Below are 19454 nucleotides of genomic sequence, written 5' to 3' on the forward strand. Positions count from 1 at the left end.
TTATTGTAGTGGGAGGAGATAATATCAAACAAGATAATTTTAGATAGTGATAAGTATGATGAAAAATAAAGCAGGTGAAGGGTTTATTTCACATTGGATGATTAGAGAAGACCTCATTCAAAGGGACATTTTAGGTGAAATGTGAAATAATACAAAGGAATCACTCATGTAAAGATTAGGAGGAAGAGCATTCCAGGTGACTACATTGGCCTTAAGGTGGAAATGAGCATGGCATGATCAAGCAAGCATTCAAGAAAAGACCAGTTTGGCTCTAGCACAGTTGGTGAGAGGGAAGGGAGTATGAGATGACGACAGAAAGGTGGGGCCAGATTATGAGGGTCAAGTAATGGTGTCTGGATTTTAATCAATTATTTTTAAAAAGATTTTATCTATTTGAGAGAGAGCAAGCATGTGTGTGCACACTGGGGGAGGAAGAGGGACAAGCAGACTCTGTGCTGAGTGCAGAGCCCTACACGGGGCTGGATCTCACAACTCTGAGCTCATGACCTAAGCCACAATCAAGAATCTGATGCTTAGGAGCTAGGGTTGCCGGAGTGGCTCAGTCGATTAAGTGTAGGAGTCTTGGTTTGGGCTCAGGTCATGATCTCAGGGTCAGGAGATCGAGCCCCACATTGGCCTCTAGGCTCAGTGCAGAGTCTGCTTGAGATTCTCTCCCTTTCCCTCTCCCTCCCCCTCTCCTGCTTTGCCCCTCTCCCCACTCTAGCATGTTGTCTCTCTCAAATAAATACAATCTTAAAAAAAAAAAAAGTCTGATGCTTAACCAACTGAGCCCCCCGGCCATCCCTATTTATTTTTAGGAGAAGGAGGCAGGGGAGGGGCAGAGGGAGAGGGAGAAAGAGAATCTTAAGCAGGCTCCACACCCAGCATGGGCCAAATGCCCAGCTCAGTCTCACGACCCTGACTGAGATGATGACCTGAACTGAAATCAAGAGTCAGATGCTTAACCAACTGAGCCACCCAGGCGCCCCTGGATTTTAATTTAAAATGAAAGAGGAAGTCTCTGGATGATTTTAAGTGAGGAAAGGACAAGATCTTTAAAGATTACTCTGCAAGTTCTGTGGGAAATGGATTGTAGGGGATGGGCAAAAATGGAAGGAGGGAGATCATTTAGGAATCTGCTTGTAGTTAAAACAGGCAAAAAATGATAGTGACTTGGGAAAGATGTTTGCTTTTATAAGGATTAATTGGAATAATGTAAATAAAATGCTACATTCAGTATCTGACACAGAAGCACACAACAAAATGATACAAGATAATATAAAACATATATTGGTCTCTGCCCCTGGTTCCTGGCACAGAACTCCTAAAACCCTGGTAAATTCCTAAGTGATAAGAGTACTAGGAGCGGGCAACCCTGTCAGGACCCCTCTCACTCTTGAGAGCTTTTTCTGTATCTTCACTTAGTAAACTTCTATCATTTTACTCAAAAACAAAACAAAACAAAAAACCACACACACACAAAAAACCAAACGAGTACTAGGAGCATCTTTTGTTCTCACAAGGCAACTCTGGGTGGGCGTTGGTCACCAGAAAGATCAAGCCATAAGCAGAAGCTTGAACTTTTCAGTCCTACCCCCCATTTTCCAGAGAGGGAAGAGAAGCTGTAAATGGACTGAATAACTGATCACACCTATGTGACAAAGTTTCCATAAATATACCAAAAGTATGGGGTTCAGAGAACTTCCAGGCTGGTGAACACATTCATACCAGGAGAGTGACACACCTCAACTCCATGGGCACAGAAGCTCCTATCCTTGACACTGTCCCAGACCTTGCCCTATGTATCTCTTCATCTGGCTATTTATCTACATCCTTTATCGTAACCTTTAATAAACTGGTTAACTTAAGTGTTTCCTTCACTTCTGTGAGCCACTCTAGCAAATTAATTGAATCCAAGGAGGGAGTCATGGGAACCCCTGATTTGTAGCCAAATCTGACAGAAGTTGTGGATAACCTGGGGGCCTACTACTCAGAGTTGGCATCTGAAGTGGGGTGGGAGCAGTTTCGTCAGACTGAGCCCTTAACCTGTGGGATCTGACACCATCTCCAGGCAGGGAGAGTTAGACTGAGTTAAATTATAGGACCCACAGCTGGTGTCATAGAGAATTGCCTGGTGGGGGAAAAGTCCCCACACATTTGACGGAAGTGTCAGAAGTCTTCTATATGAGTGGTAAAGGAGACACACAGGAGGAAAAGAAATGAGGTTTTCCCTACACAGGAAGACATATGGGTGGAAAACTGAGTTTTCCCAATACAAATGGTACCTATTATTAGTTTATGCCTATGGAAGAGTCTTCTTGTTTAACAGGATGTGAACATCAAAATCCTTGAGACAATAACTAGGGAAGTATACAATGACCACAATACTCAAAGTATGAGTAAAACTATTACTCGTTTAACAAAATTCGTTGAGGATTTACTCTGAACAAATTACGAACAGGTTTGCTAAGGCAGTACAAGAGAGTGGATTAACTGATCAATTAACCTGTAAGGGACTGAGAAGAGTTCAACCCCTTACATTACAAACAATGAAATGGCAGCCCAAAGAAACTGCTATTCCTCCTAAACTGGAAGATGAGGATCATGCCCTAGTTTGCCCCACAGACATTGCATTAGTACATATAACAGTTAAAGATTTAAATTAATAACATAAACCAAAAGCTTTTAATGAAATAATATGTGGTCAGTACATTGATGTACTATGCTAAGAAAAATGTAATATTTATATAAAGCCCGGATATAGTGCTTTGCACAGGGTAAATGCTCAATAAATGGCAGCTCTCAGCTCCAGCTGTACAGTCCTTGGAAGGCTGAACGTGTGATGTTTACCTGACATCGATAACCAATTGCCTGAAGAAATGAACAGACATTTCTCCAAAGACATATAGATGGCCAACAGACACATGAAAAGATGCTTAACATCACTAATTATCAGGGAAATGCAAATCAAAACCACAAAAAGTTATCACCTTACATCTGTTAGAATGGTTAAAATAAAAAACACAAGAAACAACAAGTGTTGGTGAAGATGTAGAGAAAAAGGACCCTCATGCACTGTTAGGAATGCAAACTGGTGCATATGAATATGAACACAAAAACACTAATTTGAAAGTAGGGGCACCTGGGTGGCACAGTCCATTAAGCAACGGACTCCTGATTTCTGCTCAGGTCATGATCTCAGGGTCGTGAGATTGAGCCCCACACTGGGCTCGCTGCTTAAGATTCTCTCTCTCCGGAGGCCTGGGTGGCTCAGTCGGTTACGCATCTGCCTTCAGCTCAGGTCATGATCCCAGGGTCCTGGGATCAAGCCCCGAATTGGGCTCCTTGCTCAGCGGGGAGCCTGCTTCTCCCTCTGCCTGCTGCTCACCCCGCACGCCACGCGTGTGTGCGCTCTCTCTCTCTGACAAAGAAAAACAATCTTTGAGGGGAAAAAAAAAAAAATTCTTTCTCCCTCCCCCACTGCCCCTCCCCTTCTCCTCTTTGCACACGCACTCCCTCTCTAGAAAAAAAAGTATAAGGGCGCCTGGGTGGCTCAGATGGTTAAGTGTCTGCCTTCGGCTCAGGTCATGATCTCCAGGTCTTGGGATCGAGCCCTACATCGGGCTCCCTGCTCCGCGGGGAGCCTGCTTCTCCCTCTCCCTCTGCTGCTCCCCTTGCTTGTGCTCTGTCTCTCTCTCTCTCAAATGAATAAATAAAAATCTTTAAAAAAAAAAAAGCATAAATGCATCCTTATTTTTATTGCAGCATTATTTACAACTGCCAAGCAGCCCAAGTATTTTTTTTTTTTTTAAGATTTTATTTATTTATTTGACAGAGACAGACACAGCGAGAGAGGGAACAGAAGCAGGGGGAGTGGGAGAGGGAGAAGCAGGCTTCCCACTGAGCAGGGAGCCCGATGCGGGTCTCAATCCCAGGACCCTGGAATCATGGCCTGAGCCAAAGGCAGACACTTAACAACTGAGCCACCCAGGCGCCCCCCAAGTATTCTTTAATAGATGAACAGGTAAAGAAGATGGAATACATATACAGTGGAATATTATGGAGCCATAAAAAAAATGCAACCTTGCCATTTTGCAACAAAATGGATGGATCTAGAGGATAAAATGCTAAGTGAAGTAAGTCAGAGAAAGACAAATACTATATCACTTCACCCCATGTGGAATTTAAGAAACAAAACAAATGAGCTAAGAAAAAAAGAGACAAACCAAAAAACAGACTCTTAACTACAGAGAATAAACTGATGGTTACCAGAGGGGAGGTGGGTGGAGGGAATGGGTGAACAGGTGAAGGGGATTAAGAGGACACTTATGATCACTGAGTAATGTACAGAATTATTGAATCAGTGTATTGTACACCTGCAACTAGTAACACTGTATGTTAACTATACTGGAATTTTAAAAAAATAACCAATTGCTTAAGTTGATAGTAGAGTCACAGGAATTCTAATATAATTCAACACTTTGATTTTCCAGTTGAAAAAAAGTGAGGTATAAAAGGGCTAAATGACTTGCAAAGTCAGCCACAGTGAGTAGAGACAGAGCCAAAGCCACACCCTGAATCCCCAATCTGGTTTCCATTACATGTCACAGATCTGCAGTTTAGCTATATGGTTGTGGTCAAACTTTTGTAAGAGGATAATAATAACACAGCTACTATATCTGACTTTTTCAATCCTCTTATTAAAATCATTGATCTATGAATTTCACATGAGAATCATCAACAATCCAGATTGGCAATATAGTCTTATGAGTTGACAAAATAACAGTCTTGGTAATGCAATTCTATCATGGACAGCTGATGAATGGACAACTACCAGGGCAGCTGTTACATGCGCCTGAAGCAGAGTGACTACAAGGAGAATACAAAGGAGAAAATGCTTTAAAACCGCTTCCACAGCACTCTTAAAATGTGACAACAGCTGTGGGTCACTAAGAAACTGAGATACTCCTGGAGTTCAGCAACAACAGGAATGGTTTGTTTTAAGCAAAGACTCATTAAGAAGTTTAATAAAAGCATTGGGAGAATAAGACTAAAAGCCACAATACCAGAAGGGTTCTAGCAAGCACTCCAAAAAAATTTTTCCTTTCACCAACAGTGGAAAGGCCAATATGGACTTTCAGGTTCTACCGAATATGAGATTAGGGTACCCTCCCTCTACTCCCATAAAAAACAACAACAACAACAACAAAAACCCCTCTGAACGGGAGGGAAAACAGGGCAGTGCATAGAGGGAAACCCAATCCATTTGTGGTGAATTAAACTCAACTCAACAAGTATTTCCTGAAAACTCTACTGTGTGTAAGACACTGGGAATAAAAGATAGTCGCTCTGCCTCAAAAACCTCTCAATTATATGGGAGGAACGAGGAGAATGAGGCTCACGGAAGTACCCAAATAACCCAAGGCCGAATAGAAGTGCTCTAAGGTTCCACTCAGGGCCATGGGTTCAAAGGCAAGAAGATTTCGAGACTCAGCAAGGCTTCATGGGAGAAGTAGCGCTCGAGATAATCACTGAAGAAAAGGCAGAGATAAGGGGATGAAGGGTAGGAGAGGAGGTGAGCGTTCGAACAACCAGGAGAGGCCAAACCCGGGTTTCCTTGCAACCGCCGCCTCCTCTCACGCTCTGTAGGCGTCCAGCGTGCCCTCTCCCGCGGGGCAGAGGCCTACCCCTCTCCTCCCCGGTTCTCCCCACCATTTCTCACCTCAGTGGCTTCCAAGTTCCCCCTCGGTCAACCCTGAGGACAGAAGACAATGCCGACAGGAAAGAGCCCCGAAGTTGGCAAGCGTGCTGTCAACTCACCAGTTTTTGAGGCGCCGGCCAGGCCGCATCCCCATGGTAACGCCACCAAGCGCGGGTTCGAACGCCCGCGCCGGCGCCCGCGCGCCGGCAGCCCCGCCTCATCCACCAATGGGCGCCGGGGGAGCTCGTTGACGTTAGAGGCCTTCTTCTCGAGAAGACCAATCAGGGATCCGAGGAAGCAGTGGGCGTAACTCTCAAGCTGCGTCTTTCAACCAATCATATCGCATGAGTGAAGATCTCGCGACGTTCTAAGTGAAAGTACGGCATCTTTGAGGCGGGTGGAGGGGCCTTCTACCCTACCCTGTTGGTCGCTCTAAGCGCAACCGAACCTTCCGGATTGGTCGTCGTACTCCCCCTTTCTGTTCAAGGCCTGCCTCCTGCCGCCCTGGGCTTTGGGTGAGTAGTCTTAGAGAGGGGGATCTGGGTGCAGGGTTCCACGGAGGAACTGATCGTTGGAGCGATGGGAATCTGCAGCTGAATAATCTCCCGTCGCTGCACTGTCAAGGGTGGACGCACCAGGCTCTCAGTGAGGCGTGGGCAGGCCAGGCCCCGGCCGCTCGCAGGACCTCAGTTTTCCTCTATGCTCAGGGAGAGGGGAGGGTTCTATGGCTCTGAGCATTGCTGGCCCGCTTGCTGGTGGTGATGGGGTGGGACGTCGGAATTGCAGAGTTCCGGGTTTAGGGACCGGCGGCAGGAGTGCCGTTGGCCTCAGTTTCACTTTGTTGTTACCCTTTATACCCTGTCTGCTTTCCAGAAGAGATTTTGTATGTTCTAATGGCTTCATTTATTGAATAGATAATATCTTGGCAATTAGTAGTAGTAAAAAAAGAAAATCACACCAGAGTCCCACCATCTAAAACAGAACTTCCTTTTCCTTTGTTCTGGCCCGGTTTGGGGCCGTATGTATTTGTTATTGTATCTCCGAAAAAAAGGAAAGAAAATAGGGGTGGAGAAAGGCTCGGAGAATAACTGTGGGAGAACGGTCTCCACGCGCCTGGATTATCGCCAGATGCCCCCTGGCCAGCTCTGGGCCGAGCCTCGTCTGGGCCATGGCTAACGGCTGTGCTGGTAACTATGTTCACATTGGAAAGAAGGCAGCAGAGAATGATGAAACCATCTCCTTCTGGAGTCCAACAAGGGAGCTCTTCCGGGGCGCCTGGGTGGCTCAGCCATTAAGCGTCTGCCTTCAGCTGGGGTCATGATCCCAGGGTCCTGGGATTGAGCCTCGCGTCGGGCTCCCTGCTCGGCGGGAAACCTGCTTTTCCCTCTCCCACTCCCCCTGCTTGTGTTCCTACTCTCGCTAACTCACTCTCTGTCAAATAAATAAATAAAATCTTAAAAAAAAAAAAAAGAAAAGAGGGCGCCTGGGTGGCTCAGATGGTTAAGCGTCTGCCTTCGGCTCAGGTCATGATCTCAGGGTCCTGGGATCGAGTCCCGCATCGGGCTCCCTGCTCCTTGGGAGCCTGCTTCTCCCTCTGCCTTTCTCTCTCTCGCTCTGTCTCTCATGAATAAATAAATAAAATCTTAAAAAAAAAAAGAAAAAGAAACAATGCAATCAAATAGCCAAATGTAAAACGCTAATACAGAGTCGAGGTTAAGAGCAGTGATGTTGGGAATCAGGCAGACCTGCTTTTCTTTTTCCTCTTCTGAAAAATTGCGGGAAAGACTCAGAGGGTTGTTGTGAAGATTAAGTGAAATAATGAAAGTAAAGCACTTGGCACAATGCCTGGCAAGCAGTAACCCCTCAAAAAATGGTACCTATTACCTTCATAATAGAAACAAACAAATATACTAGCTAACAAGGCCAGTAGACTTACTGCAAGTACCCAATTTAGCTCAAAACTTGTCAGAGAAATAATTAAGGAAACCATTTTTCGCAAAAGAGTGAAATTTCTTCCTAGTACTTATTGAAAGGAATTTATCTTGTGGTACTTTATGCATAAGGAATATAATGGTGTGGTGAACAGTGTGTTCACCAGCAGTTTTGCTGGAATTATGAAAAGCCATTTATTTCTTGATTCAACTATCAATAGAAGCTAAGAGCTTGCAATTAAAACATAACACAGAAGCTTCCTGATAACCTTTTATGATAACAGGAGTGAAAGTGACTCATATATATTCAGTACTTCTGATATGTCAGATCCTATATATATGTTTTTTAAACTCTACAACAGTCATGTAAAGTAGAAGTTACCCTCATTCTACAGATGAGGAAAATGAGGCTTAGAGAAGTATTTTGCTTAAAGTAATACAACTGTTGAATTAGGAAGCTGGGTCTTTTTCACTGCAAAGCTAGCCATGCTTTTCCATGTTGTTTCTGTCTGAAGGAGGATAAAATGCTTTGAATACCAGAATACCAGATGCATAGGCAGACTTACCCAAGTGGAGGGAGGTGGCTTGCAGAGGTATCTATGGTGGGAGCAAAATCTTTCTCCAGTAGGAAATTTTCACCTTTGGAAATGAAGAGATGGAATGAGATGATCACTGAGCACAATTCCCTGTGTTCATTTACCTTGTGGGGTAGTCAGCAGCACTTCAGATTCATCTTTTCCCAAACAAATCATTAGCTTACTTTCTACTCCCTACTCCACCAACTTCTCTAGTCACCCAAACCAAACAACCTCTCCCTCCCTCTCTCTCTCTCTCTTCTCCCCTCTCCCCACCCCTCTTCCTTGGACAATGAAACATTTAAATACTGTTGGTTTTCTTTTTGAGATATCTCTCAAATTCATCCCTTCCTCTCCTTTCTCGGGGTCTCTGCCTTAATTTAACTCTATATCATTTGTCATCTGGACTGTTGTTGGCAAAAACCTTGTGACTGGTTGGTCTTCCTGCCTCCAATCTTCTAATCCATTCTCCACCTTCCTTGCTGCCAGAATTCGTTTTTGTAAAATGTCAGTCTGACCATATTGGCAGCCCTGCCTAAAACCAGTCAAAGGCTCCTCCTCGTTGCCTACAAACTGTTTATCAGTGGAATGTCATTTTGTGCTTGAGGGTCTTTACCCACACTCCTCCCTTTGCCTGGAATGCCCCTTGCCTCCACCTTGATTCTGCCTGGTGAATTCCTAGCCATCCTTCAGAATCCTACGGGGTGTCCCTTTGACCTAAAGATAATCACTCTCGCTTCGTTGCTTCCTTTCCATCTTATACATACCCCTATGGTGCACAAAATAAACTGGCAACTTGTCTAAGTACCTTCCACTTTCATGAGGCTGTGAACACTTAGAAAGCTGCGGCTTTATAATATTCAGATTCATATCCACTCTTCAATCCTGTCACGCTGCTTGTCAAAGGGGACACACTCAACAGATGTTAGATGAGTAAGTAAATCCCTTCAGGCTCTAATATTAGAATTCCCCATGTTTGCTTTCTAGAATTGTACAGCAGATGGCACTAATAGGCCACTTCACAGATCCTCTTTACTAGGAATGATTTTTGTTCCAGCCTTGTCTGACTTTGGCCTCATCCTAGAAGCCAATATTCATGCCATTACAGGTGAAATCTCCTGTTTCTGCCCCCGGCCAAATAGCCAAGATAGCAAGATGACTCAGCAGGTTGGCTTCTATGAGAAAAGAGAGTGGCAGATGTCCAGGAAAAGGTGCAATTGAGGGAACATTTTCTTTGTCTCAATTTATTCACAGTAGTTGGGAGCTTTTTCCTCTTCTTTTCTTTCCTTTTCCTTTTTCTCTTTTTGTTGTTTTTACAAGAAAGAGCTTTATTCACAGATGGGCACCTCATTTCTGTTCAGTCCTTTGAAAGGGAAGAGGGGAGTTGGAAATTCAGAAAAGACCATTATGATGTCGGAGGAAAGGGAAAACTGAGCAGTGGGAGTTGCTTGTGGGCAGGCAGAGTTGGCCTTCCTCCTTACAGTGGAGTGGCCTGGGCAACTTTCCTGGATACCAGCACCCTAAGTTAGTTGCTTGTGTGTTTGTCCAAGGCTAGCATTAAAGGTATTCCCAACACTTGGTTGTTGGGAACCCCCAGGCTACCTGATAAGGTTTTGAACATGTGATTTTAGGTTCCTGCTTCTCAGAGAAAAAGCAGAGGACCCACAGAAACTCTTATCAGATAGGCCAAGTTTCAGGGCCTCAGGCTACACTTTACCTCTCCAGGGTCAACTCTGGGCACCAGGACCTTCATCTACACACCCTCCCTCCTCCACCCCAACTAAAACCTGTCCTGTGGAAAGGATTCCAGCCAGGTACCTTAAAAATCCTCCATGCGAATATAGATCAAAGACTGGGAATTTGGGAACTGGAAATAATTGTATGAAGTATTTGCATGTCCTCTCTCAGGACCATCTGTGCTCTAAGCTCTGCTCTTTCACATTAAGCAGAGCTGTGGAAGGGGGTAAAAATATACACTTCAGAGTTAGGCTTACTTGGATTCAAATCTTGCCATTCACAGACCAGCTATGCTCTTGGGCTAGTATTTTAACCTTTTTGAATCTTAGTTTCCTCATCCAAAACTGGAGACAATCCTGCTTATGATGCAGATTTGTCTTGAACATTGAAAAACACACACGTAAAGAACCTTGCACAATGTAGCTGGCACAGTGTCGAGGCTTAATTGATAACATAGTGGCATGAAAGAGTTTCTGCTAAAGGGATTTTAGATGATAAGGAACACGCTGAGAGGATTTGGGGAGCTCTTTCTGTATCTAAAGGTATATTTGTGAGGGCTTTTGGGGGTTGAGCTATGCTTGCAATTGCACACTGATTAATTTGATGAAAACATTAGAACACAACACATCAGTACAGCCATTTATCTGTGAATTATTTTTTGGCACCTAGGTCCTGAACCTCCTAAGCTGTAAGGGAAATGTGTATATAGAGAAAGGCAAGAGCACTTTTCCTTAGCTTCTGGAACCTTCTGATGACATTGAGGAGTTTTTTTGTTCAGGTTTTTTTTAACCACCTAAGGCACTTTGCCACTTTTCTGAAGTGTGAATTGCCTGCTGTCAGCCTGGAGTTCTCATCTCTGCAATCCTGGCTGCAAGCACATTTGCATATTGGATGCTGTGTTCTTTAACCCCCTGAGGTTTGAATCCACTTGGAGTCTTGTGTGTGTGCTCGCGCGCGCGCGCGCGCGCGCGCGTGTGTGTGTGTGTGTGTGTGTGTGTGTGTGTGTTTCTCTATAAGCTGGCCTCTTTCAAACCCCAGGACAGTTTCACTCCATGGTCTCCAGAAAAACAGAAAACCTACAACAATAGCTCCATTGACTTTTATGTAAATGGCACTCTTCAGGAAAACACTGGGCTATTTCCCAAAATCCCAGAACATACCCTGCGCATTTGTTCGAGTGGGATGTGGGGAGAGTGTTCTGTTGAGTCAGTGAACATCTGTTGAGAGCTGCTGTGCTGGGTTCCAAGGAGACAGAGTGCACAGTCTGGACCTTCCCTGCCAAAGGTACAGCCTGAGACTTACCAGACTAGGTACTGTGCTCGTGGTGGCTTTGTACTGTGTCCACTTGGCTAAGCTGGAACTGTGTTTCCCAGGATTCCCTTCCTGTATGGTTCCAAGTTAGGGTCGACCTCAAGAAAATTGTGTGCACGATTTGGAAAGCTGCAGTGAAGTAGCAGCCAGCACACTGTGAAAGACAGAGCAGGATACCAAGCATGTGGCAGTGCATACCTTTGGATGCTGATCTGCTGGTTCACCTTATTGGTGCCGGATAAAGCACCCAGGCCTGCAGCTCCCCAACTCCTGCTGAATCTACTCCTTCAGATACTCTGGGTGCTGGGCCAGATGAACATTCAGCTCTATGGCAAAGGGCTCCAGCTCCTCGAAGTTACCCACGTTAATGAGCTTGGAGATGGTGAAAGGAAGTCACAGGTTTCAGTTTGTCCTCAGGAGTTCTACTTGTCCTCATAGGATCTGGTTTGTCTTCACAAGTTCCAGTTTTCCTTGCTCTCCTCCACTTCGCATCCAGCTTCCCTTCCCAACTGCTGGCCTTGCTGACCTATAGAGACTTCAGCCTCAACACCGGATGCAGAGGTGACAGAGTTGCATGGATTTCTCCATCGACTTCCATAATTGCACAAGATCTAATCCCTACACTAAATCCTTAATTGTCTCATAGTGTTCTTCTCCGATCAAACCCTACAGAAGTTTATTCAAGCCGTGTTGAAGGCCCAGAAGATGAGATGATTAGAAGCCAGAAGGCTTCACAGAAGAGGTGACACTGAGCTGCTTCTGAAAGCATGAATAGGAAGTAATGTGTATGGGGAAGGAGAGAAATTCTAGAGAACAGCTGGCTCAAGCCAAGCAACTGAAAAGGGTAGATCGGAGTTTTGCCTTTCTAGAACAACTGTCCTCTCCATGGGTCCATAGCATAGGGAGAAAGTGGACATCTGATCCTAGCTCTTGATTCTAGGTCTTCTGGTTCCATTGAGATGAACCACTGGTTGGTCTGGTTCTTAGATGTAGTTATCCCTACACATTGGTATCTACTGAGATACATTTTTGCGAGGTGTGCCCTTGTCACTACCCTAAGCTTCTCCCCCCATGGGAAAATATTGGCCTGCTCCTCTCTTTCCAGTGGCTCCACATGGCCACCCCAGGCCTGTCTTTCTTGGCCCCCCCATCCAGCTACTATTGTTTCCCCATGATGTATGGGTGATGGTTGTGGTGTAGAGCAATGCTCCGGGGCTTCCTGTCCAAGGCAGGGCACTGCCCTCTAGTCTTAGATCCCTAAGCCTCTCTAGGGATTCCAACATTCATTCCATGAGACTCTACCCAAAGCAGGAACAAGGTGCCCTTCACCTGGAACTTGCTAATACTGTATGAGCAGCTTGATAGGAGGGCAGGGGATCAGGTACCTGTTTTTGCCTGAACCGGAACCAATAATTTGAAATCTCTGTTCACCAGTTCTGTGGTGACAGGGTGCTTCTTTCTGGTTTCCAGAATGGGGAAAGTTCTTGGCATAAATAGGGAGACCAGGGAAATACAATATAATGTTTTAAAAAGCCTGCTACCAGGGTGTCTGGGTGGTTCAGTCGTTTAAGCATTTGCCTTCCGCTCAGGTCATGATCTTGGGATCCTGGGATGGAGCCCCATGTGCGGCTCCTGCTCTGGGGAGTCTTCTTCTCCCTCTGCCCCTCCCCTCCCCGCTCATGCTCTCTCTCTCTCAAATAAATAAATAAGAAATAAGATCTAAAAAAAAGGAAAGAAACATTTGGAAAGATCACAGTGTTGCGTGCATTTGGTTTTTTGGTAAACCATCTGTTGGCAGTCCTAAGGAATGAGTTTCAGTTTGGGTCTGATTTTTGTGCCTTTGACAGATGCAGGCTCATCTTTTTTTTTAAAAAAACATTTTATTTATTTATTTATTTAAGATTTTATTTACTTATTTGACAGAGAGAGACACAGCAAGAGAAGGAACACAAGCAGGGAGAGTGGGAGAGGGAGAAGCAGGCTTCCCGCCGAGCAGGGAGCCTGATGCGAGGCTCGATCCTAGGACCCTGGGATCATGACCTGAACTGAAGGCAGACGCTTAACGACTGAGCCACCCAGGCGCCCCTAACATTTTATTTATTTATTTGAGAGAGTGAGAGAGAGCGAGCGAGCGCGCACAAGTGGGGGCAGGGTCAGAGAGAGAGGGAGAAGCAGACTCCCCGCCGAGCAGGGACCCTGATGGCAGGGCTCGATCCCAGGACCCAGGACCATGACCTGAGCCGAAGGCAGACGCTCAACTGACTGAGCCACCCAGGCGCCCCAGGTTCATCTTGATTGAGTAACAGCATGGGGGCCGTGGAGAACATTCCCTCAGCTCCAGCCATCCTCTCTTCAGCCCTGCTATCTGTGCAGCAGCGCCTTCTTTGGCCCTGCAATCTTGCAGATGAGGCCCTACTGACTTAGGTCTTTTCCTGCCTGGGCCACTGTCCTAGGCCTTTGCTGCATTTGAGACACCTGATTTTCTTTCAGTTCTGCCATCCTACCTCAGGGCCTTTGCCCATGCTGTCCCCTCCACCTGGAACATACTTTCTCCCTCCTTCCCATTGCCAACTTACCTTTTACTCATCCTTACTTCTCTGCTCAAACATCCCTTTTTCCAGGAAGTCTTCCTTGATCCCTCAGACAAGGTCAGGTTACCTATCACACATTTTTCCTTTGTAGCACATACCTTATTGGCAATTATTTTTTAAATTGCTTAATTATTTGATTAAATTCTGCCTCTTCCAGGGCATCTGGGTGGTGCAGCTGGTTAAGTGTCCGACTCTTGGTTTGGGCTTAGGTCATGATCTCAGGGTTGTGGGATCAAGCCCCAGAATGGGCTCTGAGCTCAGCATGGAATCTGCTTGAGATTCTTTTCCCCCTTCTTCCCCCCCCAACCAGCTCATGTACATACTGTCTCTAAAATAAATAAATAAATCTTTAAAAAAAATCTGCCTCTCCCATTAGAATATAAACTGCATGAGAGCAAAGGCCTAGCACAGTACTTATTACATAGTCAGTACTCAGTAAATATTTGTTGACTGAACCAATGACACATTTTCTTTAGTGAGGCCTTACATAAGAGATCTTCCATATTTTTTGTTACCTTGATGACATGTCCCCCTTCAGATGATGAATTGTTTTTTCACTGCTGCAGATACTCCTACTCTTCTCCCTTTCTGTCTTTTGTTGTTGTGTACGTTCTTTTCTGAAATGGAAAGAAAAGTAACTGAGGGGCACCTGGGTGGCTCAATCGGTTAAGCGTCTACCTTCGGCTCGGGTCATGATCTCAGGGTCCTGGGATCGAGCCCTGCATCGGGCTCCCTGCTCATAGGGAGCTTGCTTCTCCCTCTCCTCCCTGCTTGTGCTCTCTCTCAAATAAAAAGAAAATCTTAAAATAAAAGTAACTGAAATGGAAAAGACTAAAAAATTTTAGTCTTTACTGAATTGGTGATTATAAAATTAATAAATGTTCTCTGTGAACTTCCAAACAATGCAGAAATATAGGGACTAGAAAATGAAAGTCTCGCCATAATCTCGTCCTCCAGAAAACACTATTAATGATGTGTATCCTTCCAGACATTTTCCTATGCATATTGAAACCTACCGAGTGCTCATTACATGCCAGGCGCTGTTCTAAAGCCCTTTACAAAAGTTAAGTCATGTGATCCTCACAGCAACCCTTTGAGGTAGAACTGTTACTATCTTGTCTCACAGCAGAGGAAACTGAGGCTTAGGAGCTAAGCACACAGTGAATAAGTGGCAAAGTCAGAACTTGACCCCAGGCTGCAGAGTCACACTCTTGACCCACTATGCTAGTGTGCTTCTCATTGGGTGGGAAAAAGACTTTCTACTGTGTGTGTCTTTTTGTACTTTGAATTTTGCACCATGTGAATGTATAACATTCTAAAATGTTTTTAGTACACCAAGCTACCTTTCCTAAGTGACCCCTCAGGCCATCAGAAACCCCATCGTTGGAGTCTCTGCCGCGCAGACTCAGGCTGGAGGCTGAGGGAAATGGGACCATGGGTTTGATGATGTTGTTCCTCATCTCTCCCATTCCCAGCATCTCTCCAGGTTCAGTGGGTTTGCCTCCGAGGACCTCCGGTCTCTTAACACACTCACACCAGCCCTGTGTCTTAGCAGGGAGACCTGGAGGAGTTGGGATAGAGCTGCACAGACAGGGTAGGGGCCAGGGTCCTACCATCATTCACAAATCAGTCTCTGATTCCTCATTTCCCCCCACCGGTCCTCGGAATGCTGCCTTTTTCTGTAGTTGATGAGGTCACTATTAGCTGATCTGTGCTACTCCCCAGCACCAGATGCTGCCCCCAGGATGGATCCTCCTGTTTTGTGTAACTTCCCAATGTCTCCCATCTTCTTCAGTCCTCAAATAGACCATGGCCCTGAGAGCATGTGGCTTGATCATCTTCCGAAGACGCCTCATTCCCACGGTGGACAAACCTGCAATTGAGTTTCTACTGCTGCAGGCATCAGACGGCATTCATCATTGGACTCCTCCCAAAGGTGCAAGGCAGAGGGGCTGGCTCTCGAGAAAGTGCCAAGCGTTGCTTAGAAAGCTACCCTATCAGGCACCCATAAAGCTTACATCCCAGTGACTGGAAATAGAACTCTGTGATTGAATCCCAGGGCAGAAGCAGCGTGTGTGTGTGTGTGTGTGTGTGTGTGTGTGTGTGAGATTCACTGGAGCACCAGCCTCTGTGGTAAATGGAGAAAAGGCACTGTGCTGGGAATTGGGGACCTTGGGGTCTAGTCATTACTGGGTTACAGGTCAGGAGCCCTGTGTGAGCAGTCCCTAGACAGAATGGAGCAAAGACTTTAAAGGGGAGTGCCGTGGGAGAGGAGTGAACAAGGATCCAGGGTTGGAGGAAAATAAGGAAAGGGGAACAGGAAATGAACTTTGCACATTTGCATTTCACTAAGGAGAAATAAGGTGAAAGAAAGGGACAGAAGTGTCACAAATACTATGAATAGGAATATTCACACTTGTCTCCTGATTGCCAAAGTCATTGCATAGTACCTCTCACTGAAAGATTTCAAAGGACCTCTCCAAATTTTGTTGCTTGGGCCTAGGGAGAGGTTGTCCTGTTAACACTGATGGGAAGATGGAGCACAGATGCTGTTGGGAAGGGCATGTTCAGGGATTCCCCACACTTCTGAGTGCGGATGGGGCGTGAGGATCAGCTCACCTCTCTCACCACCAGCACCCCTTTCTCCCCGCCCCCCCCATGCAGTACCTACCTGGTTTTGTGTACACGGCTACATGAGGTGCTATACAGAGAAAATTCTCCAGAAGCCATGAGCTAGGTTGGGTTTTTAAGTCCTGACTGTGGGAGCTGTGCAGCAACCTCTCTGACTCAGGGCACTGCTGTGAGAACCCCAGGGAAGGAGGAGAGCTAGGATATAGCCCTGTCTCGGAACCAAGAAGGGAACAGCTAACAATTCCTGCTCCCCAGGAGCTCCTGAACCAGGAGGCCCCCAGCAACTCGCTGGAGCCCTGTGTTGACAGAGGCTGCCAGACTCCTCCCTGTCCTTCTTGGCCCCTCCAGGCAGGCTGAGAATTTGCAGGGAAGGCCTGGAGGCAAGACTGAGGGCTGCTCCCAGCCTGCAGAGCTTCAAGCTCTCCTACAACAGTTTCTTGGCAGCTGTCTCCTTGGGTTTGGGTCTTGCCAACAAATTTTCTTAGAACTGGCTCTCAGCTTGTCCTTAGTCTAAGTTCCCATCAGGAATTTCCCTGTGAAACTGGAATCTGGCCTTGCTCCGTTAGAAAGATGAAAACAACATGGAAAAGCCTTGATAGCTACTTGGAAACAGCTGCTGGGGCTGCAGTGCAGGGCTTGGAGCCTGTTGGCCCTGGGACTTCAGGGACCAACTAAGACAGTGTTAAGTCCTCACTGTAGATTGTAGGCAAAGTGCTCCCTCCTCAGCCAGCTCCTGTCTGCCAAGAAGGGACTGCCCCTCCTTCAGAAAATCGATTTAAGGTCTCCAAGGGAAAGGGCTCCCTGAGAACATGGGATGAGGAGGGCTCCAAAGGATAAAGCAGAGGTCTGAGGGAGGCCATCTCTCTCACCACTGAAGAGCCGTCTTCTAGACCAGACTTGCCAAACACATGGTCTGTTTAACTCTCTGCAGAGAAGATGGGGTGGGGAGGAGGAATTGCCCAGACGCTACCGGCTCTGCGCCCCATTCCTAGGCATAGTTAGGATATGGCCAGTCTCTAGGCCCCCTTGAGCCTAGCAACATCTAGAAAAGCCGCCAAAGACCCCCATCTTTAATCGTCAGACCTGAAAATTCCACCTTTGCTGAAGATTCTCTCTTGCTCCCTTTCCTCTTTTTTTCCTAACCAGGCCATGTGGAACCAGGAGAAAATGACTTGGAAACGGCCTTGCGGGAGACTCAGGAGGAAGCCGGCATCGCAGCCGGCCAGCTGACCGTCATTGAGGGCTTCAGAATGGAGCTCAATTATGTGGCCAGGAAGAAGCCTAAAACAGTCATCTACTGGCTGGCCGAGGTGAAGGACTACGATGTGGAGATCCGCCTCTCCCAAGAGCACCAGGCCTACCGCTGGCTGGGGCTGGACGAGGCCTGCCAGTTGGCTCAGTTCAAGGAGATGCAGGCCGCGCTCCAAAAAGGACACCAGTTTCTCTGCTCCTCAGCATCCTGAGCTGACCAGGGCAGAGTCATTTACCTCAGTGGGATCCTTGAGGGCCTTCTGAGATGAACAGTGTCAGCCCGGGGAAGGTTGTGTGGGTCTTTGGCTCATCGTACCAAAGAGCAGATCGGTTAGTAAAATCAGCTGAGAACTTCAGAGGAGAGCAAACAAACGTCTCAGCTGGGTGAAAAGGAAGGCAAATGAGGAGTTTAAAAAAAGAAAAAAGTCTAGGCGCAGTAAGTTCGTCCTTGTATTTTATAAATAAACTTCAGGCAGTTTATCTGTCCATCTAACCTGTTGTCTTTATTTCTTGGACTCTTGCCCTTGGTGCGGAGAAAGCTAAAGTGAAATGGAGCTCTGACCTTAGCCAGAGAGAATCTTGTGACCACGCACTATGCCCCAGAGAAGCTGAGGGAGGAATTGGGAGAGGAGAGAGCAGACACTGCCAGGGTGGTTCTCCTGCCTCAGGAACTGCAAACACTCTGACCCCAGCCCGCCAGTGTACTCGAGACTGGGACCTGTAGTCGGACAGGATATACAAGCCAGTGGGGCCAGAGCATAGGAATTGGGTGTGTTCTACTCACTGATGCACCCTCTCCCTGGCACCAGGCACATGTTGTGGGTGCTCAGTTGATCCTTCCTAAAATAGAGACCCAAGGAATTTGTGACGTATCCCAGGTCACAAGAGGGAGACAAGGGACAGACAACTCTGGACCACCAGGCCTGTGACACATGGACCCCATGAGTCACCAGGGACCTGGTCAGCATGGCTGAGGTCACTGGCAAGAGGCATGCCCAGGCCTGGGGGACTCTGCTAGGCTACCCAGCAGCCCCATTACTCCACCTGTGCCCTCCTTGCCTGCAGCTGCCTTCTGCACCCTTAGCAAGCTCTCATCGACATTTCTCTCTTCCTACCTACTTCCTTTCTCTCCAATTCAACTGTAAGACCCAGAGGCGCGGGAGTTGGGTCTCAGCCCTGTTCTCCCTTGCTACTAGGGCTCAAGGAATGCGGGGCAGGTGTTAGATCCTCCAGCCCTTCCAGGAGCTGTTAGCAGATGGATTCATGTGGATTTTATTAGAGGGTTGTTGCCCAGTGAAGTGCAGAAGGTTGGATGCGAAGGGGCGTTGGCAAAGGTCAACTTGGATTACCAAGGTCGAGAACAGCCACCCCTGAAGGAAAGAGAGAGAAGTCACCCAAGTCTTTAGCAGGCTTCCAGATGTTTTCCGTCACTGGTTCTCTGTGCAGACAGGGCAAAAATACTAGCGAACAGGATCTTGGAGCACCGCCAAGGACCTGAATGGTTTTGTTCCTCACCCCTCTGAGCAGTGCTCTCTGAAGGAGGCCTGCTGCAGGAAGTTTTTGGAGCTTAATGTTCTCTTTCCAGGCCAGCAGGGACCACATCCCACTGATTTAATAAATGCCGGCTGGGCAGTGGTGCCAAACCACAGACTAGCTGCCTCCTAACAAGGGCTGGCCAGCCCTGTGCTCTCAGCATGGGAGGCTGTTGAAGCTCAAAATGCTAAAA

At 46.7% G+C, this 19454-nt stretch overlaps 2 protein-coding genes across 4 annotated transcripts in view; one reads left to right on the plus strand and one right to left on the minus strand.

The window, feature by feature from the left end:
* Positions 1-5912, minus strand: part of KIF24 (kinesin family member 24) — an 84526-nt gene extending 78614 nt beyond the window's left edge. The window contains exon 1 of one of the 2 annotated variants that reach the window (XM_036081395.2): positions 5821-5912. The gene's annotated coding sequence lies outside the window, so the exon portion shown is untranslated. The other variant, XM_036081397.2, reaches the window with a different exon arrangement.
* A 150-nt stretch (positions 5913-6062) lies between these two features.
* On the plus strand, positions 6063-18221 carry NUDT2 (nudix hydrolase 2). 2 transcript variants are annotated; one of them, XM_036081399.1, is made up of 3 exons: positions 6063-6216; positions 15642-15782; positions 17624-18221. In XM_036081399.1, exons 2-3 carry the CDS (start codon positions 15656-15658, stop codon positions 17938-17940), a joined length of 444 nt encoding a protein of 147 aa, XP_035937292.1. In that variant the 5' UTR covers positions 6063-6216; positions 15642-15655; the 3' UTR covers positions 17941-18221. The 2 variants fall into 2 exon arrangements, with proteins under 2 accessions (XP_035937292.1, XP_077917521.1); XM_078061395.1 differs by lacking the exon at positions 6063-6216 and adding an exon at positions 11947-12099.
* Positions 18222-19454: the final 1233 nt, after the last annotated feature.

This window comes from Halichoerus grypus, chromosome 14, assembly GCF_964656455.1.
Source record: "Halichoerus grypus chromosome 14, mHalGry1.hap1.1, whole genome shotgun sequence".
In the NCBI taxonomy this organism is placed as follows: Eukaryota; Metazoa; Chordata; class Mammalia; order Carnivora; family Phocidae; genus Halichoerus; species Halichoerus grypus.

What these genes read in the sequence shown, in the direction of transcription:
- NUDT2 (XM_036081399.1), top strand. Translation starts at nt 15,656, where the DNA reads ATGGCCCTGAGAGCATGTGGCTTGATCATCTTCCGAAGACGCCTCATT. An exon ending in TCATTGGACTCCTCCCAAAG is followed by an intron (nt 15,783 to 17,623) that starts GTGCAAGGCAGA and finishes TTTCCTAACCAG; the next exon opens with GCCATGTGGAACCAGGAGAA.